Genomic DNA, 25,935 nt, shown 5'->3' with positions numbered 1-25,935 from the left:
AGTTAATATTCTATCGATTTTTACATATAAAGTTGCGATTTAAAAAAAAAATATATATATATCCATTTGACTTGGATGCATTAGCTTGAATCGAAACCGAAATAAAAACGTATGAAAAAAATATATGTATATATATATATATATATATATATATATATAACTTGTGTTCCTTCAGCCATAATAGAAACCGAAAACAAAACTTATGACGAATTCTTGTTAAAATTATTTATAAAAAAAAACAAATGATTTAAGTGCCATCAGCTATAGTCGAAAACGAAACCAAAACTTATGAAGAATTCTTGGAAAAATTATTTACGAAAAGAAATAGAACATAACAATTAAGCGACGCAGATGTAAGCGTGACAAACAAAAGAACACACGCGGCATCGTATTAATATATAGATTGCTATTGTATGTGTATGTGGCGCGGTTCCAATTCCCGCAGACAATCATAGACTTAGTAAACAATTGCCTTTGGGGAACAATTAAATATTTATGGTATTTCCGATAATTAATAACCTTGTTATTTTTTTCAGGTAACGGAGAGAGCAAGTATGTGTCGGTTTTATTGGATAATGAAGAATCCATGGTTGACTTAAGAAAAATAAATACGATGGAGGTAAGTGTCCTGTCATACAATACTTAACGACTTGAAGGCAAAATGGCTTCATATAACATTTTACTTGTCGTATTTATCTTTACAATAACGCGTACCACATATTGACGCATTATAACATTAATAGTAGAGAGTATTTATAGGATGTTTTTAATAATCGCCTTGTATCAAGATCGGAAGACATTCGAGGTTAACGGCTAACCTGATTTAGTGGTTGTCATGTAAAAGATTAATCTTTTGAGACGGTTGAAAATGGTGTATGAAATGACGTGGACTTGATTACTTATGGAGATGATTTTTGACAACTATTTGTTGGAAGTTTTATTCGAAGAAAACTGTTGTAATATGCAGGGAAGCAGTCTTGCAATAATTGTAGTTTGTGACTGTACGAACACACAGAGGTCCAAACACACAACTCAAACAAAAAAAAACTCACTCCTTCACTGAAAACAAGGTATTTAAATCCAGTCAAGCACCATCTTATTTGCATATGAATAATGCTATTTTACGTCACTTCACGAGACCCGCCAGAATATAATCAGATGCGATCACTTTTTTGCCTTTTTTGTCTGTAACTGGATCTTACAAGCTACTCAAACTCATTCAGAAATTTAAGATAATCTAACGTTGTACCCGTTCGTAGCAAGGTAGGAATGGCAAAGAAAGAATTCGACTTACTCTTTCTTTTTCATTGAAACAACAGACATTTATTTATATGTACTTAAAAGAATAACGTCTTTTGTCTTGTTCAGCGGTCTTCTCGTACTAAGTATGCTTAATAAGCCTATGCTCTGCCGAACATGTCGCACTCTGTCTTTGTCCGACCATGTTTAGGGCGTATCTTTTCCTGTTGCCCTCGGCCCACGTATATAACACGTCTATCTCTGTCCGTCTCTAACATCTACAGTTCACGTTTTTTAATAATCGTTTTCTTTTTTCCTCGCTGTGACGTCACCTAGAACACGACTCGGCCGTTTGCATACGTTGGCTGTTGCTGCTGTCATACGCGCATCCGCGCTCTGTTGCAATAGGTAACTTCCGCAATCGTTTTACTTGCTACGAATGGCATTAAGTTTTTTTATCATAATAATGAATGAACTTCACATACAAGAAGAAAACTCGGAAAAAAAACATATGAAGGACGAAAAGGAACTTCGTTTCTGCTGTTTGATTAAATATTAAGGGTAACTGTTTATCAAGGCCAAAAAGCCAATGAAATATAATGATTAATAAGTTTCTTAGGTGCAATGTGGTGATTGTACAAAATATTTTCTTTTATTGGAGGGGACAGCTAACGAGAATTTGTGAACATTGGAGTTTAAAAACGACCAGGTTTTAGTCAGCTTGGGAAGTAGCTCTGTGGTATTGTGTTCTAGAGAAGGATAGTTATTAGAATAAAACTTTCCTTATAGAAGTTTCGTTTAATTTCGGCTGCACAAACGAAATGAATATTATTTACAGTGGTTATAGGTAAGTCAGAACCATTAATTGGAGCTCCGTCGAGCACCTACCATCAATATAACGATAGAGTGACAACGTTTCTTCTAGGAGAGGTGATTGTTAGAAAAATTCCCCTCTACCTTGCGAAATAGATTTTGTGCTCGATCATGACTATAAACTACACATTCTGAGATGTTGCAGCAGTGCTTCACCCAAAGACATATCTGACATCAATATAGGTTGTGTGTGGGTTGTCTTTTTGCTGAGGGTAAAGGTTTTAGCGACTTTCAAAGAAGGTGTTTAATTCCTTCGTATTGTTGTGTTTGTTGGGGAATTATATTGATTTATTTTTCACTAGAGAAATCATGCCATTTAACATTAAACAGAACTTATTAAAACTATGAGATAGAACTTACATTTCACAAGCCAATACAAGGAAACACGCACACGCACACACACTTACGAACACATCCACACAAAAAATAAAAAGCGAACAAGACCGATGACCCTAAACCGACCCCAATTAACGAGGAGAGGGACGAAATAGACTAAAGTTTGAAAACGTTTAGAGACACGCATCCTATCATTTTTTGGGAAAGTCATTCATCATCAAAATGGCTTAGTGAAAACATTTATTTGACGAACATTCTAAAGAGAATGCTTTAAAAACACAAGATCGTCCGAAACACGTTAAAATTATTTCAAAAAAGTATTTAAATAATAAAACAACTATAAAAAAAACTAACAATTTCTGGTGACCTCGCTCACTTATATATATACTAGACCACCCGTGACCCGTTGGGTCAGTACGTTATATTAGCTATGGAATTCATGTATGAGCGTGACACTTGTGGCATAAAGAAAATAGTTTGTTTTTTTACATAACAGAAGCATTTCTATGAAAGTATATTAAAATGAAAAAAGAATATAGATAGATTTCTATGAGTCGTTCTGTTTATTATAATTGTTATTTTTTTTTAAATTACAGTTACTGAATTATAAGTGGTTGGTCATACTTATAGGTAAATATGCACTGAACAGGTATCATAATCCTTATTATAGTTAAATTCAAATTTTGATATATCATCTTTTAAATGAAATTGTTAGTTGAAAGTGCAGAATAATAAAAAAAAAACACTCTCCACATGTTAATAATGGCTTTTTAAATAGAAAATGAAAATAAAATGTAACTTTTTTCATTTAATTTAAGCAAACATTCAGTACCCATTGTGTAAAATATTTAATTTGTATGTTAATAATAAGGTCAATAAAATTAAGACAATTCTTTTCTATTTACATTTTTTGTACAATTAATTTTTTTTAAAGAAAACTTTTGTTATCCTTTTGCTTAATTGAGACTTCTTATCAGGTTCTAACTCTCTTATATCCAGATTAATTATATTAATCAATTTATTTTATTGAATATGTATCGCTGAAAAGCACGGGTGCTTAAGCACTTATTGTACAGAAAATAAATATTGTATTCATATGCTAATAATAAGGTCACTAAAACTAAGACAATACTTTTCTATTTACAACATTTTTTGTACAATTTGAGTGTTTTAAAAAAACTTTTATGTTTTCCTTTCGCTTAACTATCCAGTTTTACATCGCTCCCTTTTTCTCTCTCTCACACATACACGTAACTATTTCTCGCGTACGTAACGAAAACAGAGGGAGTAGGAGTGTTGAAATCTATGAGAGTGAAAGTGAGAGGTGTTTTCTTTCACCGCCGCTGTTTCTATTAATAATGAGTGTTGTTTTTTAAAAGGGAGAAGTTTTTTTGAAACTGCGACAGACTTTACGAAGTTGAATGTTTTTAGCCGTTAAAAAAAAAAAAAAAAAAAACTACGGTTGATTTTATAAAATTATTTATTTATAATGACATGAATTAAAGATTTCTCGCGTACGTAACGAAAACAGAGGGAGTAGGAGTGTTGAAATCTATTAGAGGGAAAGTGAGAGGTGTTTTCTTTCACCGCCGCTGTTTCTATTAATAATGAGTGTTGTTTTTCTTGTTTGTTTACTTTTGTTTTTTTAAAAGGGAAAAGTTTTTTTGAAACTGCGACAGACTTTACGAAGTTGAATGTTTTTAGCCGTTAAAAAAAAAAAAAAACTATTTGATCAAATTAAATGAAATTGTTTGTATTAAAAGCGATATAAAAATTCCGGAATTGGAATAACGGATTGAAGACGTTGCTATTTACGCATGCGCAACCGGATGTTGAAAACCGGAAATCTGATTGCAAACATACAAGATCCATAGACTTTTAGTATTATATATATATATATATATATATATATATATATATATATATATATATATATATGTTTTATTTTTTATTACCGTGTCTTTCTGTTAAGTTACATTATTGTTTCAGCTACTCGGCCGTTTTTTTGGCCGTCTGTAGCTTCCTCGGACTTTTACAGAAATGTTCGCTATTTTGGGATGAAAGAGTGAAAGAGTGAATGAGGTCAGGGGGGTTGCGAGGAGGGCGGAAGGGAGAGAGGAAGGGAACAAGGGGGGAGGTGGGAGAGGGCGCTTGGTATGTCGATAACGTTTTCGTTTTGGGGTTTAAGGAACTTGTGGGGGAGGGTCTGGGAAGTTTATTTCTGGTGTGGCTGAGGGCATAGGGATATATGAGGGGAAGGGGAATATGTTGGGGAAGGAGGGGGGTTACTTTAAAATTCGAGTCTTAATGTTAAAGTTTTTAGCGTCTCGTTGGTGAGATGATTTGTGTGCATCTATGCCTACGCACGCGTACCAAATCTTAGCACCTTAAAGAAAATCTGACGTAAGCGAAAGCAACGCGGGTGTCTATGCACGCAGGCACACATATGTACATATATTTGCATGCCAGGGCGGGGATGTATGTGTACATGTGACCGTTTCTTTTTAGTATATATGTGTGTACGTGCGCATGTGTGTACCCGTGGCCGCGACCGCTAGCTAACCCTCTCCAAACAATTAACAACAAAATAAAAACTAAAAATAAATAAACCGAATCATAGCCCCCCTCCCCCGCCTCCAAACATAAGCGAAAACCAAAGTGGTCAAGACAAACTTACCAAGAAATCATCTATATATATATAATGAAAAGGCGTGTCCCCTTTTTCATGTAAGTAAAAATAAAGAGAATTAGTAAATGAAAATAAAATTAGAGAAAACGGGAATCGAACCCTGGAGATAAGTTTTAAAGAACAATAGGTTATAAATGGAATGTTCAGTAAATTGTTGATTCTGTTAAAATATTTAATCAATACAAATTGGGCTGGAAACTATTCATTGTTAGAAAGAATGTGGATAATAAAATATGGGTTATATGAATTAGATAAGTAGGTTGAATTCATTTGTAAAAACAACAAAGGAAAAATGGGAAATCAGAATGTTTCGACACGTGCAGGTCGCGCATGTTGATGGCACGTGAATTGTGGTCACGTTGGCCGGACATGCATGGATTTCTCAATATAAGAAGTGAGAGTTAGTTAGTTAAGAGAAGAAGTAAGAAGAGAGTCAGAGAGTCAGACGAGAGTCCGACCAGTTCGAACCTTGCCACTGTCTGGAAGCGAGAGGGTTAGAAAAAGAAAATGTAAAAGAAACTTTGAATTCCTGGATGCAAGCCATTGACCGGTCAACTGGAAGGAATAAATGCTCATCATGGTTTTTATAACTGCCGTCTCCTGTGTCCATCATTTCATGAAAAAGGTATTGTCTATTTATGTGTAAAAAAAACATTTGAAAATTATTATCTAAAAAATATATGTGTTAGAAAGTATATGTGTCTATTCATGTTATATAAACACTCCCATTCAAACAGAACTGTCAAAAGCGTAAATGTCAACCTCTCAATCTATCGGTATAAATGCCAATCTATCAGTCTATCTCTTCTCTAACAATGTTAATATCTCTCATCTATTCTTACAACAATAATCTCTCGTAAGACTCTCACAAAGAACAATACAAATACATACGTCATCTTTTGATAATAAGACAGTACATAACACACACACACACACACACACACATATATATATATATATATATATATATATATATATATTCGGCCTACAGTCTCGAAATTTTACATAAGGGTTATTGGGATTTTTTAACATCTTTTTAATCGGTTCTAGACCAGAAATTTGGCTGTCCAAGAGTCAATGTTCAACGATTTGACCTTTGAATACTCTACCAAACTCCCCTGCCAATTTTGGGTCTAAACAGAAAATTTAAATGTAGGTTATTTGGACATGGAGCAAACATTTTAATTTAATTTGAGACCTAAACAATGAATGTTAAGAGGTTAAAATTGGTGTCAATTTTTTTTAATGTGTATCTCTGCCAAATTATTTACCCAATTTCTGGTCTAAATATTTGAAATTTTACATAAAGGATATTGTTAAGAGAAACATTTTCACACCCTTCATATATATCAATTAAGCAGACACCCCTTCCCACACCCAATCCTTAGCAGACGGAGTCAAAATGAGGCTGGCCGAGCGACCTAGATTTCTACACCCACGCAATGACCTTCAACTGTCGCCAACAAGAAAAACGCGGGAGAATCAAGGCAGGTCGACGAAGGCGGTGGACACGGAAACATGTGTGGGGGCATTCTGCTCGAAAAATGGAAACACCGCGGTTGATTCGCATGGTGAAAAAAAAAAAAGAAAAAAAAACATCTCGTCGACTCGTATCGTGCCACAAAGGAACAATATATACCCACCTTGGCACTAATCGATTGGAGTTCACGCCATGCTGATAAGGAATAACATATATCCACCTTAGCATAAATGGATTGGAATTTACGAGAATCGATCTTTCAAACCAGCACCTCATAAAAGGGAAAGAAGCTTCGGGTGAATTGAACGTCGACTCAACAAAAGAAGTTAAGTAACTCTTTCTAAATTGTTTTGCTCGATCAATTATGTGAACTGTTGAATGCCCCATGAAAAAAGGGAAAAGAAAAAGAAAAAAAATGGGGAAAAGAAAAGCAACCCTCGAACTAAGGTTTTTTTCCTAAATGCTAAATCCCCCCCCCCTGTTGATCGGCCCACAAGTAACATATCATTGACTATAAAAAAAAGAAAAAAAGGAAGAAGAAATAAAAGGGGGAAAGAAAAGAAAATAAAAAAAATAGAGGAAAGAGGGGAAAACTAACTCTATATCTTGAGACTTTCAGTGTGACCCCCCTCTGAGTATCACTCATATCTCGTTGATTCTCATCGAAGAGAACAAAAAGAACCTTCCTAAGACAATCGAAATATCACTCACCCCCCCCTCTCCTTGTCCCAAATCATTGTCTGCATGTATATATTCTTTTATTTTTTTATGTTATTTCAGTTATGATTTCAGTTGCATGTTCTGTTTTCGTAGTTACATTTTACCCGGTTCAATTTGTTTAAATAAATTGTTGATTTAATAACTCTCATACCCGTGTCGACTTGTGTCTCTTTTGTTTGCCTTACATTGCCGCCCGTGAATGCCTCGAGTATATTCCACGACGATTCTGGTCTGAACCTGGACACTGTACCATAGAGACCGCATAATTTGCAGTCGGTACCCGTCAAACTTTTCTTTTTCTTAAAACGCGTGCCCGGCCTTGGGATTGTCTCTGAGAACTCCAACCTTGGTACCGTACAGGGAGGTTCTCGTCAAGAAACAGGCTCGTGGTACCGTCACAATATTCAGAGATAGGACAGGCTTTTTAATCGGTTTGAGTTTAAAACTTTAGCTGTAAAGGTGTCATAGTTCAAAAGATTTGATAATTGCCGTCTCTAGCAAACTGCTTAGCAAATTTTGGTCTTATATTTGAAAGTTTACATAACAGGTATTCAGACATGATGCAAGCATTTTAATCAGTTTTAGTCCGAAAATTTCGCTGCCAAGAAATCAACGTGAGAGGTTACCTTTGCAGATTCTGCCTTCGCCAATTTTGGTTCAAAACACTTAAAATTTTAGATGTAGATAAGTTTGACATGGGGCAAACATTTATTTTGATTTGAGACCAAAACAATAAATGTTAAAGGGTCACAACTGGAGTCAAATAAAAAAAATACCTCTGCAGTCTCTACCACATTACACAGACAATTTCTGGTCTAAACATTTGAAATTTTACATAAAGGTTATTTACATATAGGGCAAGTTATGAAGAGTACACAGGGCCCGAGCAAAGTGACCTTAATTTAGTGTGTGCAAAAAGTGTCTACACTCCTACCGGATATTTGGTCTACTGAGTTGAAAATTGATATATATGGTAATTGAGCCCGTGGAGCACTTCGGTTTAGTTTTTAGCCAATAAAATAGCTGCCAACGGGTCACACAACGTAATTTTTTTACACTTTTTGTATACGTATCGATTAAGGTCACATGTTAACGGATGAGGTTCGAAAACTATACATTTTGCTCCGATTTAAACTAATGGTATACAAGTCCTTTTTTTTGCTTTTAACCTTGCTACTACATATTAGGTCGAATATAATAATCGACAGAGAATTAATTCTATAATAATAAATACAAAATCTGCGTGAATTAAAGCATAATATATAAGCATATTTTCGACTGCTAGTATATATATATATATATATATATATACATTTATGTATATACATATATATAAATATATATACTACATATATATACATACATATATACATATATGTATACATATATATATATACATACAAAATGTATAGATATACATATATGCATACATGTATATACATATATAAATATACATGCATATATGCATACATATACATATATATAAGCATATATATAATACATATATATACATATATATATACACACATATCTATCTTTATATTGTAGCTTGTTCCATATATATATATATATATATATATATATATATATATATATATAAGGAAAAAGGAACAAACTACAATATGAATATATATACTAATATATATAATTTATATAAATTTAATCGTTCATTCAATAAGGAGATTACAGCAATTAAGGGTGTGGGATATATATGCTTTATATACTTGTGTATTTCGAAGCCTTATGCTTCTCATAAGAAGAGGGGAGAAGGAAAAATATTAGAAATGTGACGACTGACAATAACTACATTTGCACGAAATAATGGGGTGTCTAAAGTAGAGGCTAAACGATATAAATATGGAAAGAGGAAAGCCGGAGAACTGAAGTGATTCAGGTTGTATAAGACAAAATTGACATTATCCCATAATGATATAAGTAATATTTAATTTGGTTAGGGGTTTGCTATGGTACGTTAGGGAGTATCAGTTCAATACGCGTATAATATGGAGATGTAGTTTTTACACCGAGAAACAAATAAGAGAAGGCAATAGGAGGTAAGTATATATATATATATATATATATATATATATATATATATATATATATATATATATATGTATGTGTGTGTGTGTTTTTTTTTATTTGTTTTTTGTTAACGATACTTTTTGAACGAATTCAATTATTTATACGAAAGTGCATTTTTACCGAAATGCGAGTTGGGAATAATTTTCCCTTCAACCAATGTGGTACCCCCTAAATAGGGAGCGGAATATACATATTACTTTTAAAATATAATTATCCACTGATACGTGTTTCGTCGTCTACAACTCATCAGACTGACTTCAGAATAAAATTATCTAAAAATCAATTTGTATACTATGGTATTTTTCATATCAGTTCAGTTTCTCTTAATTTGCATAGCCTGATTACTGAAAGTGGTTTTGTTTTATTTTATTAAAAATTTGAAGTTATTTTGGAGTGGAATTTGAAGTTCTGTAATTATAAAAATATTAAATATATTAAATTATATGGTTATTAATAAACAGATCCAACGGACCTATATAATAATTTTTTACCGGACTCATTATATAAACAAAGAAAATTTCTCCAGGAAAATGCCTACTTCGGACCACTACCTTGTGATGTGGCTTACTCAAAATACAGAATGGATTACTTTACCACACTGCTATCAAAGACATTCACTTCGGATTTCACCATGCAATTTGGATGTGAATTTTTATATCCTTTACTCTATGATATTTAAATACTTAAAAAAAACTTGTAATTATGATTTCTCAATGACTTTAGCAAATAAGGTGTAAACTATTATAATTATTTGCTAATATTTTCTCCTCTGAAGAGATGATAGGCATCCAAATCCTATAGGATAAGGAGTTATAATATTTCAAATGCATTCTTTGTCTTACATAGAATAATTAAAATCTTTTGATTTGAAATTTAACCATTTCACGTCATAATTTTTTAAATTTATTAAATGACTAAAATTTGATGCGATGATTCCAAAATTTTTTCCGATTTACTAATTGTTTAAAATCAACAGATATTCATTATTTTAGTATTAATATCAACAGTAGGATATTTTACTTCGAAGAAAATCAAATAAAAAAGCCAATTACAACATCGTTGCTGGCATCGAAAAATAGGTACAAATGTTTTCAATTCCGATAACACAAAAAATTCCGATTTTTTCGATTCCTGATTCCGTTTCCAATTAATCGTCCCAACACTAATATATATATATATATGTCCCTGTAAGAAACTCGTTTGTTATCGTTGAGCACTTTCAGTTGAATTAAGTTGATCCATTTAGCTCTTATGCACTCTGACTGACGTAAAACCATTTAAAAATAAAATATTTAATGTCAACGTTTTTCACGCGGTTAACGGTAGCCGAATGGATACGATCCTCGCTAAGGAAGCCAGAGATGGGTTCTGTCGCTGGGTTGGAATCTATCGACTGGTGTTAATCGTGACACTCTGCCCTGAAGATTCCCGAAAGCATGAAAAGCAAACAGTTAATAAATTTGAAAGAGTTAAAACATATTTAATCGGAAAAGGAAACACTTAATTAGTGGATAGTCCTTAATCCGTGGAGTTTCCTTCTCATCAGAGGGTAGGAATTAGCAAAATGCGGGATCAGATTTTGCATACAAAAGTATTTGATGAAACTGCAAGTAAGTCAAAGATCTTACTTGATAACGAAAAAATGAAGCAGAGGGATTATGGTGAAGAAAAAGGTTAATTCACCTGAATGGATAGTCTATATATATATATATATATATATATATATATATATATATATATATATATATATATATATATATAAAATTATTTATCATATATATATATAATTATTTATCATATATATATATATATATATATAGAGAGAGAGAGAGAGAGGGGTGTCCCAATAAAATGTATACACTCTTTAAATTATCTAAACTTGCTACATGAATACGTTATACCACGTTCCCAAGAGATGTTTAGGAATAAAGAATGGCACTTCCAGCAGGATCGAGCACTTCTCCACTATCATCATGACGTAAGAGCATATCTTGATAGTCATCTGCGAAACAAATAGTTAGGACGAAGAGGAATTATCGAATACTGTCCTTGCTCACCGGATTTGAGCCCTCCCCCATTGATTTTTTTCTCTTTTCTTGGGACATGTTAAACACAGGGTTAACACACCACAAAACCAGCTACAATGGATGAGTTGAAAGCAACCATTGACAGAAGATGTCAACATACCAACTGAACTGATTAGAAACGTTTTAGATTCAATCAGTGAGCGTTGTCAGCTGTTCATGGACCACAATGGCCAATAATTTGAACACTTTCGATAATTAGCTGGTTTCCATATTTGTTCACAGTAATTTAATGTATGAAATTTTTCTTTCTTATAATAAAGTAGTCTGGGTGCTTAGCGTTGCTCGAATGTTTGTAGGTGTGTGTTGAGCAAAAAATAGTTGTAGTAAGTAGGCAGGCTCAAACCCGTGAACGAAGGCGAAACAGAAAGTGTGTGTAAGGGGTGAGCAAAAAAAAAAAAACAGAAGTTGCGAGCGCAAAAAAAAAAAAAATAGTAAGCAAGCTCAAACCCGTAACGCGCCAGAGAAAAAGAAGGTGAAACAAAGAAACGGTCTTATCGATGCGTCCACCACGATTGTGACGTCAGGGGCGGTCACAACAACGTATTTTATGCAACGTTGTTGAGGCAAGGTTTGAATGACTTTCAAAAATGTCAGCGAAAATATCAACCCCTACCTGTAGAAAAGTGCCCAGTTAAGGGTGAAGAAATTAATGTTTTCAGCTAACTTTTCGATATTTGTCGTCTGAAAGGTCGAGCTTCAAAAGGATACCCATCTTGTGAAAATCCGTCGCCTTTGTCGAAAGTTTTAGGCAGACATACTAATCTACATACATTTACACAGACAGGTAAAATGTACACTATAGACTAGCCTGGGAGCCCGACGTTGCTCGGGTGTTTGCATCTATGTGTTGAGCAAAAAAAGAGTGTGGTAGTAAGCAGGCAGGCTCGAAGCCGTACCGCGAAGGAGGAAAAGAACGTAAAAACCGTGCGTCTTTGCTGTGGCGCCCATCGCCAAACCGAAAGTGGCGTAGCTTAAAATTAAGGCTAGAGAATTGAAAAGAGGAGATGATTTCGAAAATATCAGCGAAAAAAGCGGTCCCTCACTGTAGAAAAGTGCCCAATTGAGGGCGAAGGAATAAATGTTTTTAGACAATTTTTCGATATTTGTCATCCGAAGGGTCGACCTTTAAAATGATACTGATCTTGTGAAAATCCGTCGCCTCTGTCGAAACTTTTAGGCAGATATACCAACATATATACATACATAATGATTGCAACGTATTGTCAGACGAGTGCCACTCCCTCAGTCACTTAAAGTCCATGTGCCCGAAGATGACTTTTTAGTCCTACCAGCGACTTGCACACCCTCAAGCAGACGTGACACTGAAGACGGTCATTAGTATACATACATATATATACATAAACGCATGCATAAATATATAGACTTACATACACATACACACATATACTTATGCATATATATACGCACATATATACTTTATACATACATATACATACACAATACATACATAGACAATGCATACATACGCATACATACATATACATACACATGATACATGCATACATATATACATACACGCACATAAATACACATACATATATACACATACACATACAGACACACATATACACATACATATACGCATACATATATAGATATATACATACACACAAACACATACATATACCTACATATACATACACATACATATGTATGCATATATAACATACATATATATACACACATAAACATATATACGTATACATATATACATACACACATAATCATATATACACACATATATATGATGATGATTGCAACGTCTTGTCAGACGAGTGCCACTCCCTCAGACACTTAAAGTCCATGAGCTCAAAAATGACTTTTTTTAGTCCTACCGGTGAATTCACACGCTCAAGCAGGCATGACACTAAAGATGGTCATTGAGATCAATTATTACATGCTTCCAGCATTTCAAGCCTCCACGCGTCACAACTTTTCCATCACCACAGGACCACTTTTATAGACAAATGCCTGAGGGAGTATCTATACACAGATGATGTTACAGAGTCTTAGCTTTGTATGGCAGCTAAGTCTCTCCCTCGGTTCAAAATGTTGAGATCCAGCAACAAGCAAGAGCAAGATAGCAAGCAACATGTTAAACTGCAGACCAGCTTAATGCGGGTACTGGTCTCCCGCTTTATGTTTTTTTTTAAATCAGAGATTTGCTTCTTCTAGAAACGTTGCCTTCACCACGGCTTACAGGAGTCCTCTCCACCCCCAACACACACACAAACACACATATATATAGATATATATACATTCACATATAGATATATAAACATACATACACATATACACACATACATATACATATAAACATACATACATACACATACATACATACATACATACATACATGTATATATATATAATGATGGCAGATCAGTTATTACTTGCTTCCAGCCTTTCAGGCCTACACGCATCACAACTTTTCCATCGTCACAGGACTATCTTTTCTTCTCTTTTTTTAGACAAATGTCTGAGGGAGTATCTATACAAAAAAGTTTATCACAGAATTGTAGCTTTGTACGAGAACTAAGTGTTTCTCTCGGTTCAAAGTGTGACGATCCAACAACAAGCAAGAGCATGATAGCCATCAACATGTCAAACTGCAGACAGACTTAATTTTTTTTTAATCAGAAATAGAGCGGTTGCCTTCACCGCGGCTTACGCATGCACACATGCACACATGCACACATAGACGCACACATATTTGCATGTATATACATATGCATATACACACGTATACATACTCGTACATGTAGAATATACACGAAGGAGCGTTCCAAACGGCATAAATCCTCAATCATCATGACGACTATGATGATGATGGGTACGATTACATGAATTAAAGATGAATAAAAAAGAAAAACAATCCTATACAAACAATTCGTAGAAAAGACTGGTTTGCGAATTGAAAAGATATCTAACAAAATCGGAAAAAAACTCCGTCGCGTTCAATAAAACGTGCTTGAAAAAAAAAAATATATATATATATATATATATATATATTAACAAATAAAGTTTTAGATAGATAGATAGATAGATAGATAGATAGATAGATAGATAGATAGATAAATTGAAAATAATTTCGTTAAGATTTATTCTGTAAACATATTTTCTTTAACGTACTCCCTTAATTCGCCAAATTCCTTACTGCGCTTTAATGTGATTGGAAATGCTGGCGCAAAACGCCAAATTGATTCCAATTCTAAACACGGTAAAAATTAGAATGTCCTTATTTTTGTTTTGGACTGTATTCATTTCAGAAGTATTTTCCGCGCCAAACTTGACCGTTGAAGTGTGTATTTTTTTTTAATCTCCGATAGTTAATAAAGCCCTTCCCCGCCCCTACCATCACTTCTCGCAGAATAAGCTTAGCATTCGTAAAACATGTTCTCGCATTATTTCAACCAAAGCTGCATCTTGCCAAATTCAATTTCTTGATAGCGCGTGAATTGGATAGAAAATTGTAGTTCGTTAGGAAGAAATAACTTGCCAGTTTCTCTTTATCTCTTTTTTTTTTCTTTTTTGTTGTTGTCCCTTGTGATGCACGCGCATGCGTGTACATGCGTTTGTGTTGCTACGAATACCTGCTCGTGTGTGTGCGTGTGTCCCTATGCGTTTCACATTTTCTTGTCAGTTTGTTCAAGTTGGAAATGGGGCATCCTACAGGATGCCAAACATTCACCCGCGAACTCAGATATTTCAAACGAGATATCTTTTTAAGATTCTAACCGCCTCTTGGAGTGCAATAGTTTGAATCTCTCTTGTACTTGGTTAATCGATTAAATGTTTTCATTATTATATGGACGGACATGTGTGCGTGTGCGTGTATGTGCAATAGGATGTTTAGGTTTCTGTGTTCGCGTGTTTACGTCCTTACGTGTATACGTGTCCCTGCGTGTGTCTCGGTGAGTGCCTGCCGATGTTGCTATGCGTCTGTAAATGTATGTGTGAGCGTACGAAAGTATGTATCCGTGTCTTTGCGTTTGTTTGTACGTGTGCGTGTCTGTGTGTAACACCAAAGAAAGGCAGCATCAGACCATTAGAGTCGATGTGACGCTTTTATTTAACGTTAATATTTTATCCCGGGCAATATCGGGTAATCGAAAGATAGATGTTAAGATTTTATTCCGGGCAACACCGGTTAACTAAAAGATAAATGTTAATATCTTGTGCCGGGCACTATCAGAGAACCTTGCTGGCTTTAATTCTGCCAAAGTATTTTTTTCTATTTTCTTTAAAGCGAAACAATAATAATGATCTAGTCAAAATGGACAGAATGATAACTTCAAAAAAAAAACATACGTTTTGTTTTCAAGTCGAGCGATGGTGACAAATTCCGATACAGTCATATCCAGTGCAAAAAGAGAAATAATTTTTTCCTTTGATAAAACTGAGGATAAGAGAAATGAATCCAAAATATTAATTGAACCCGAGGTTGGTTTCGGTACAACGATGGTGACAAATTCAATGACACAATTCATGTGTCAGCTAGAAACAACAAAAAGATAGATTATGTTTTTGCTTTGAACTAAAAAAAAAAACTGCCTTTGTTGGCGTCACAAAATATATTTGTGACAGGATCAAAGCAAAGATAAATAATTTCTTTGGAGTTAAAATTTCACACACGCATTTGTCGGCTTCAAAGAATGTTTTTTCGAATCAAATATTTAATGATTTGGTGTGACTCTGATAAAACCATTTGAACACAAAATGACCTTCCTAGTGTTTTCATTCTCAAGCAGAATCGCAGTTTTACAATTAAGATCAAGAGATTTTTTTGCCACCCGACAATTTTCAATAACATATTTTGTCGAGATGTTAACAGAATAGTGGATGGTTCATTTCCTTTGATAGTGACAGGTGTCACGTCTGGGGGCAGAATTGAAGAAGCATTTTTTTTCTTTGGACGCAGTTTTCTTACTTACGCGGTTATCGCGTATTACGCAGTTTCCGAATTATCCAATGAGAGAAAACTGGTTATTTTCCATCGGGCGTTTTTGACTGATCGAGGAGGAGTTAGAATTATTTTTAGATTGTGGAAGGTGGCCAATTTTTGGTCATCAGTCAAATTATCCAATGAGAGAGAATCAGACGATTTGGTTATTGAGCATTCTGATTGGTCGGGAAGGAATTGGTAATTGTCGCCCCGCCCAGTGCTCTACTATATAAAGACCAAGAAAGTCAGAGCAAAACAGAACAGAAGTCGGAGCAAAACAGAGCGAGTCCGAGAGTCAAGTCACCTCACCTCTCCTCTCTCCCCCCCCTCGCCTATTGCCCGATAACTAAAAAGGGTTAAGTTAATAGACTTGGGAATTCCAGCAAGTGGAAGCCCCACTTAGAAGTTTAAATGCTTGCTTACAAATTCATACTTCAAACTGTACATATGTTTGTATATAGTGCTTTTATGGTTTTCTTTTAATACATTCTATATAACCCAATCTCCGGAGTCTTTGTTATTCAAAATTCTTTGATGTGCTGATGTTTTCATTATTATTTTTTTTTACTTGTGAAACTGCTTCCGTCAACGAGCACCCGGTATCTCCGAAAACGAAATCTCTAGACGATCACAGAAGATCCGGCCTTGGGGACATTGCAGCAAAGACGATTCCACCAACGCACTGAAGAAGGGCTTACTGGGTGACGCGACGTACCGGCGCGGTTTCATATGTGTGTGTATGCGTGCGGGTGTCTGTGCGTCTCTGTGTACGCATGCGAGTGTTTGTGCGCCTGTATATACGTGTGCGTGTATGTTTACAGATTTGCGCGTTTGTGCCTCTGTCTCCATGTGTGCCAGCGTCCGTGCGTGCGTATCCGTATTTACTGTTCTCCTTACGAGGACAAAATTAGACACAATATTGGTTTGTGTGTGTGAGGCGAGAAGAAATACACCTCAAAAACGTGGGAACTCTGAACTAGAACAAAACATTTTTAATTGCCCCAGTCTACAAGGTTATCTTTTGTTGTTTTTTTAGGACAGAGGAGGTAAAATGAAGTATCAGAACAGGTACTACATTTTGATCATAGCAAAAAATTGTATGCGTGTATTTTGTGTTTGATTGCGTTTATTTGTCTCTGCCTGTGTGCATGCGTGTGTATGAACGTATATGTTTGTGCTTTTGTGTCCGTGTAGTTGTGGTCCTGGATATGACCTTAAACTATATCCGATGGTGAGGCCCCAGCTTGGGGGCGTTGGGGAGTATGGAGCCACCCATTAATTGCCACTGCTCCCAGGTCCACTCTGACCCGGAGTGGTAGTACCTATTAGGGTCCCAATTATGGGTTAAATAGAAACCAACTTGAAAAGAACAAATATATTCTACTAAAAAATTGTTCTTCAAAATCACTGGATTTGACATTAAATGACATGAAAGGGTTGATATGCTGTAAAACAAAAACAACCAACCAATATGCGTGAGTTATTTGTGTGTCGTTATGTGTGTATGTGTATGCAAGTGTGTGCGTTTTGATAATAGGCCAGATTCCTTTTGGCGAAGATTGAAGTTTCAAGATGTTTCTAGAAACTATTACGCCCGTCTTAATGGCGCGAATATATCGACAGAAAGAACTCAAGTTCATGCAAACTAAAATTGTTGGACGATACTCAATGTATCTTTTTCTTTTTCCTCTTTTCTTTTTTTCCTTTTGAAGAAAGAGGGTAGTGTGGCTATTTTTACTTCCAATCTCAGTAACAATTGATGATCTTCGATTTAAAGGTCATAAATGATCGTAAAATATCCGAAGAGTTGCATAAATTGAAAACAGGTTGCAAATTTCCTTTAGTCCAATCCATCTAATTATTTTACTAACGACGGCGAGTATATTGTAAACACGTTGAATGAATATAACAAAGAATGTTAGTGGTGAGGCTCCAGTTTGAGAGCTTTGAGGAACGTGGATTCATTACTCCGCCACAAAGTTCCTTCTATGACAATATTTCGTCTACATGTATTGCGCAACATATTTTGTTGGCGCATATGACTGGTAAGCGTGCAGTTGTTGAATGGCTGGCAAATGGAAGAATGGTGAGCACAGAGTCAGACCACCCCAGATGTAGTCCCATTAAATGAAAATAAACAAGAAGTGGGAAGGGCTCTGCTGAGAATAGACTTGTGAGAGAAACAATACGCAGCGTCATCTAGAGGTGCGACCAAAGATGGAGACTTGTAGATGTTATTTTCAGTGGATGTCTCCAGCAACCGCCGAACAAAGACCACTAAAAAAAGGCCAGAACCAGTCAAGCGTAAAAAGATTTCACGAGATGAAAAAAGGGGAGCTCAAATTCGGGTCCACTGGAGAAGAAGAAGAAGAAGAAGAAAAAGAAGAAGAAGAAGGGAAGAGGATGAGGAGGAGGAGGAGGAGAGTGGTTGTTGAACGTTTGAAGTGGGCAGTCGGTTTTAATGAAAGCTACTAGCGAGTTCGGTTGCCGTGCCTCTCCGGGTAGGTTGGATACCTAAAGACTCTCAATTAATGGATCTTATGCGTCGTCGGGTCAAGATCTGACGATGCAAGTCTGATATTCAACTGAGTAGATGAGTACCACTTATAATCTAGAAAATTATAAAACGTTTTTTTTTTTTTTAAACTTGACTTCTGGTGTTGCATGCTGTGGGGACTGTTCTTTACAGCATTGACTAGCCAGATTGCCGAACAACTTCTCTAACTTCACACTGCAATGGAAAAGTAATATTTCTTCCATATTCTAACCTTACGTACAAATTTCCTATTTTAAGGTGTTTTTTTATGTACACCAACGTCAAATAACAATACGAAGTATAGGTAAATGTAAATTCGGAAAATTATGACAGATCTGGGAACTGTTCATATGGGAAAATGATCTTTAGTTCAGTGGTCAGTTTGAAAATTGTTGTTCTTTATGACTTTACTAAATATACATTTAAGTGGGAAAGTAGAATCTTCATTGGACAGTCGAATATATGTATCGCATATATAATTCAAGTGTTAGCCATTTGATTTCGGAGAACTTAAACTGATAAAATATGTTTATGCTTCAATTTGTTTATACGAGGGTCGTTCCAAAAGTAAAGCATCACATTTTTTTACCTAAAAATAAGAAACTGAAATGTTACAGAAGACAGGAGTGGTACCATTAAAACGAGCGGCATTTTTTGCTCTAGAATTTATTTTCTACATAGTCACCACCATTCTCGATGCACGGTAAGGAGGTATGAGCGTCCGAAACGCGCTTTGTCATCCACATCTCTGTCGCTACTCTGAAATCGATGAACCCATCTTCTAACTGTGCTAACATCAACTGTATCTACTTTGTAAATGTTCAACAGGCGCCGGTAAATGATAATCGGTAAATGATTTTCTGCATAGAGAAAATCAGTGACCAATCTCTGCTTCTGACACACATCTATAACAGGAGTTGCTTTTTATAGTCTCACGCCGTCAATATCTGCAAGGGAAGGATAAAACTTTCAGGTTATGGATTCATGAGTTCAGTTATCACAACAATACAGTGTGCAATCCCATCTGATCCATTCGGACGGAATAAAAAATAGGAGTCATTACTTTTAGGACGCTCCGCGCATAATCAAATTTATAATGTGAAAAACTGCATATCAGAAATAGGTTTCATATGACGTCATGAAAAAAGTATTCGTTACTGAGATCTGTCATAATTTTCCGAACAACCTAATAAATATAAACAGCTGCAAAGTTGTACTTAATTGTTTTAATTAATCCATTTTAGGTGTTGTCACAAAAAGAGAACCTATAAGCTCTGTCGGCTTGTTTTGTTTTGTTTTGTTTTGAAGCATGTGACTGGTATGGAATGGTTTACAAGCATATTAAAACCGGATTCGGCAATGTTAGTAATTGTAGTAATACGACATAATCACATTGACACACCGGTTCCCGCTGGATCACCGAAGTTAAGAAACGTTAAACATGGTCAGTACTAAATGGGTGACCATTTGGAACTTTCAGGTGTTGCATGTGCTCTCCGCTTATCTCGGCATTGTTTTCAGTCCTCCTGGACTTCTCCTTGCCACTAGGCTCAGACGGTGCCGATTCAGGAAAGCTATGGTTAAGGATTGCGAAACCCTTGCCTCACAATTACACACGCAACTGTCCCTACAAGGAGTATTCTTTGTCTGTCAAGACTGAACGGAGGCACCGATAGTAGTATTGTATGGGTAGATCTCTATACAGCTATGTTTTAGCTAGTCTGAGAAATTGTCTTTAGATAGATGGGCTGTCGCATAGCCTCCTTCCATTCGGGTAGAGTCAGGTGATCTATGTCCTGGAGAACTTTCTTGCAGTTTTGGCAGATTGGGGAGTCTATTTGTCTCCACCTATGTTCATTTACTGCAGTCTTGCAGTGTCTTGTTCTGATTCGGTTGTCGGTTACCCATTGCTTTTTACTGTTTGTAGCAAAACCTGGTAGGCGCAAAGTTGGGTCTTCAATAATGGCCCCTCCTTTAGGAGTATTGTTTCTCCATTTTTCCTCCCATGTCTCAATGGGTCGATTTTTAAAATTATTTTTGAGTTGTAGAAGAGGTTTCTGCGCGTGTGTCTGAAGCTATCGGGTGCATTTTTTAAAAATTGTTGGATTAGTAAATCACTGGTGTCCTCCTCGACGTTTTGAATCCATTTTTGAATTGCTTTTTCTCTCTTCATGTGGGTGGTGGTGATTGAGCTTACTACTGGTAGTCATTGTTTTGGGGTTGACTTAAGACATCCTGAGGTAATACGCATGGTATCTCGCACGAAGAACCACCACTTTGATGTAGTGTGCAGGCTTCAAAACTAAGATTGATCCACCCAGGTAATCAGACAGAATTTAAAGACTTTCTGAATTCCCTTCTGATCAATGCTTCTACACCGTCACAACGATAATGTTAGTAAAATGTGCTTATGCTATGTTGTAAATATGTCCAAATCTATATATTGATACGATAGCGTGTGTGTTATTTTTTGTGTCACGCTTACATCCGGGTCGTTTAATTGTTATGTATTTCCATTTCTCCATCCATCCATCCATCCATCCATCCATCCATCCACAGCCCTTATGTCTCCGGAGGGGCATAGGCCATCTACAACTTTTGTAGATGTTTTTGTAGCGAGTCCTTTTTACAGGGTGAGGATGCTGTCCCCACGCTCAACTTTCCCAAAAGGTATATAGCGCCTAGCCTTCCCAAAATAGTCACCCATCTGGTACGGGCCAGGCTCAACGTTGCTTAATTTCGGTGATCTGGCGAGAATCGGTGTGTCAACGTAATTGTGCCGTACATTTCCATTTCTCGTCATAAATGATTTTACCAAGAATTCTTCATAAGTTTTTGTTTCGGTTTCGATTATGGCTGAAGGAACTCAAGTTTTATTATATATAAATATATATTGATTTAAAGGTTATGACGGTTTTTTGAAGCATGAAAAACGATGTTACTTTTTGTATTTAATATTTTTATTGTTATTTTTTATATTTCAAGAGGGCCTTTTGTGACCAAGAGCGGAGGTCTGCTTGAAATATAAAAAATAACAATAAAAATATTAAATACGAAAAGTAACATCGTTTTTCATGCTTCAAAAAACCTTCATAACCTTTAAATCACTATCCTAGAAGCTTACGTGGACTTTTAACATTATATATATATATATATATATATATATATAATCATAAATTTTTATTTCGGTTTCAATTCAAGCTAAGCACCCAAGTCATATGGGTATATCTTTTTTAATATCACTTTATAATATATAAAAACCGATAGAACATTAGCCCCATAATAATATATCTGTAAGAATTAAAATATCATATTTAAGCGTAATTTACGACCGGGCTTTACCGGGTGTTCGCGGTAGTTTAGATAAATACTTTTATAATTTTAACAAAAGCGCTACACTAATCTCAGAGCGTCTCTATTTACACTGAACATCTACAGAATGCCAACATCAATATATTACATATGAAAGAGTCTCCTGCGGAATTTCCACAGGTCCCGCTAGTATATATTAATGGTTCGACTAGTTACGTTGTAAATGTATTTGCATGACGCCAGACGGCGTTTCATGTGATTATCATACACAAGCAAACAAGAAAAACTTTCAATTTTAGAAAGTAATAGCAATTAAGGAAACACTTAACATTCTCGAACGTTCGTTTTTTCTAATTCGACCTCATAGCTAGATTGCTTTTCTGTATTATAAAAACACTGAGTCTATTTAACCGATAAATGAAACTATATGTATTACTACTACTGCAACTACTATACTACCGTTGCTATTACTGCTACTACTAATTGGTGTCGACCGGTAAAGGCCTGGAAGAAATACACAACTCAGTAATTAGTGGAAACAGAATATATTGAATAGAAAGAGAAATACGTAGATTAAAAAGAGCGGTTACACGTCAGCCTAACTGCTAAGTATGCATAACATGTGTGTTACCCTGACAGACATATTCTCCCGGTCTTTATATAAAGATAAGAGTATATTGTTATCCGTAAAGTGGACACCACATCACTGATATAGTCAGACTTCTTATAAGAGTAATGCCAACTAAGGAGTACTCCTGACTCTCGAAATTTCCGAAGTTGGAATCTCAACGACGGATGTAATTTCATGGAATTCCATGAAAAATAATAGAATCAGAAATTGACGAAATACTAATTTCCAAAAGCCAGTCAATTAAACTTGATATTTTCCTGGAAGTTGAATTTGTAATTTTATTCGATGTCTATTCAATAAATAATATTATTACTACTGTGTTTATTTATTTACGATAAAGTATGTACACTTTCTTTAAGTGATTAACTACGCAATTCACAAAATCCCACCCCTTCATTATAGATATACGCAGATGTCATAAATCTTTCTACTTTAAAAGTTTCTGTCCTCGACCTGGTTGCCTTTGGAATTCCTTCCCTGCTCTCTGTTTCACTAACTGTACCAATATACAAACATCTAAATGTGAACAAACATGTCGCTTCACAACTCTCCACTCAGAATTCCATCATAAATTTGCGCCCTCGTTCTCAGTAACCCCTTTATGTTTCACTGGCAAATAATGCCTTGTTTGAGGTAAATATAAGTAAAAACAAAAATATACGAAAACGTATTTGTTTAAAGATCATCTTCAAACGTTGGACATGCAATGTTTTCTTTTGTACACGTTGATTAAAATCAACCAAAACAAAAAAAAAACTGATTCTGTATGATCATTGAAAAAATGAACTCTGGTAACATAGCTAAACATTTTGTCGGTCCTCAGGTCATATTTTTTACTTTTGTAAAGGATAATCAGTTGTTTCCAAACTTTTTTTAGATGAGGATTGGTTATTCTTATCATTTCGATTCATCGGACTACTGTTCTCATCTTGAGTGAGTTTCACAACGTTCCGGTCGATGTAACCTCCGACCTTCTTCAAGTGTATCTGGTCGAACTCGGGAATATTTCTATCGAACTCGAGAATTTGAACGGAATTTCGAACGGAATCCTTTATTTACTTTACGGGGTAGCATGCTCTTGTTCCGTCAGCCATGACAGGATAGAGGTCTTAAGTAATTTGCAATTTTATTTGTCGGTTGCCTGCACTAAGAACTGAAATTTCAACTTTTAGCAAAATATCACTTTTACAATTGACTTTTTTTTACAATTGTTTTCCCGTGCTTTGAAAAAAATCAATTGTAAAAGATTGAAGGTTCAATTCTCTGTGAGGGCGATCGAAAAATACAACTTCGAATTACTTAGGACCTCTATCCAGTCATGGTTGACGGAACAAGAGCATGCTACCCCTGTGAAGTAAATAAAGGGTTCCGTTCGAAATGTCGTCCAGACTCTTGAGTTCGACAGAAACATTCCCGAGTTCGATAAGATACACCTGAAGAAGATCGGAGGTTACATCGATCGAAAGGTTGTGAAAATCACACTGAAGCTGAGAACAGTAGTCCGATAAATCCAAAAAATACGTAGAAGTAGTTGGCTTAGAAAATTTGTAAGTTTTTGTTCCTGCTGCCTCCATCCGTAGTGTTGAGATCAGTATCGACTAAGCGAATACGCTAGACGTGATAAAATCTAAATGAATTAAAATCTAAGCACTGAAATCTATAATTTCAAATTCGCCCGCTTTTCCAGTGACCACCTTGTGTTTCCCTTTGTCTTTTTTTTTTCTCTAATAATGACAAGAGATATATAGTGAGATTGTTTTCTTTTTTACATCTGTGCGAAGACATCATTCTAAATAGGGAATGAACAGTTGAACTAATGTAGAAACGAGCCCAATATACAGAGGATTACGACAAATCCATAATCGATACCGAACGCCTTTGAATGCTTAGTCTATTGACCCCTAATCGATTGCCAGTTTGCCAACATTTGAAGTCGTGCCGACAAACATATAGAAGAGATATCAATTGAAAACGCAATTAGCTCGATTAGTTTGCCCATTGTGCTGTCAGCTGCAAGGATTAAAAAGATGGCGCGTAAAAATTGGTTCGGTTTGTTTATTTTGTGGCTTTTAGACCCTGGTTGGGCTATTTAATGCTAAAACACATTGTCTTTTTTATAAACGATAGAGTGTATGCAAATATTTGATCGCAAGTTGTTGTTTTATTCATGCCTCTTGGTTCAGTTTCTTCTGTACGCTCAATGTAAAACGATCTCCTTAGAGTTGTTAATTCCGGATTATTTTTTTACCACATTCTAAAAATGTATTTTAATATATTCGAAAAGAAGACTTTGGATAATCAGATCGGATTAACTAGACTTGAAGTATCCCAGAATTAGAAAACAATAAAAGGATTCATTTTGATTGACATCGATTTCCATTTATTTCTGGTTACACTATAAAAAAAAGTGGTATAATCGCGTTGATACAAGATGCACCATATTAACCGTGACTTACCGGTCCCTGTTAGATCACCCAAGTTAAACTACATCGAGTTTGGTCAATATTAAGATGGGTGAACATCTGGGTTTACTAGGTGCAATATGTATTCTTTCACTTATCTCGGCATTGTTTCCAATGGTTCTGGACTTCTTCTTATCACTGGAACCAAGCAGTGCGAACTAGACAAGTGTGGTTGTGAACTGCGTAGTCTTTCAATTGTTTCACAATTACGTGAAGGTACTTTACAGGAGGGGGGCCTTTTGTCTCTGGAGATTAAATAGAGGTCACGATAGCCACGATAAAAAAAATAATGCGCATACATTTTGAAGAGTTTAATTAAAAATGTATTTGTATTGTAAACTATGTGAACGTATGCAATAATCTTATCTGAAAAATAATTACAAACATTTTATAAAACAAGACTGGTTGCCCGGCGATTCCCGGATGTTTGGCGGTGTGTGTGTTGAGCAAAAAATAAATAAATAAATAAAAAGTGTTAGTAGGCAGGCAGGAAGGCTCGAAGCCGAACTGCGAAGGAGG

General features: G+C 35.5%; 1 protein-coding gene across 2 annotated transcripts in view; it reads left to right on the top strand.

Moving 5' to 3' along the window:
* LOC145277717 (uncharacterized) overlaps window positions 1–25,935 on the top strand; it is a 606,741-nt gene that overhangs the window by 497,538 nt on the left and 83,268 nt on the right. For both annotated transcript variants that reach the window (XM_080129417.1, XM_080129416.1), the window contains one exon: window positions 537–619. In XM_080129417.1, coding sequence (XP_079985543.1) covers window positions 537–619 — 83 coding nt within the window. The remainder of the gene's footprint in view (window positions 1–536; window positions 620–25,935) is intronic.

The sequence above is a fragment of the Euprymna scolopes genome, chromosome 6 (assembly GCF_053919585.1).
Source record: "Euprymna scolopes isolate OS-2025 chromosome 6, ASM5391958v1, whole genome shotgun sequence".
In the NCBI taxonomy this organism is placed as follows: domain Eukaryota; kingdom Metazoa; phylum Mollusca; class Cephalopoda; order Sepiida; family Sepiolidae; genus Euprymna; species Euprymna scolopes.
This window is presented reverse-complemented; position numbering and strand designations above follow the sequence as displayed.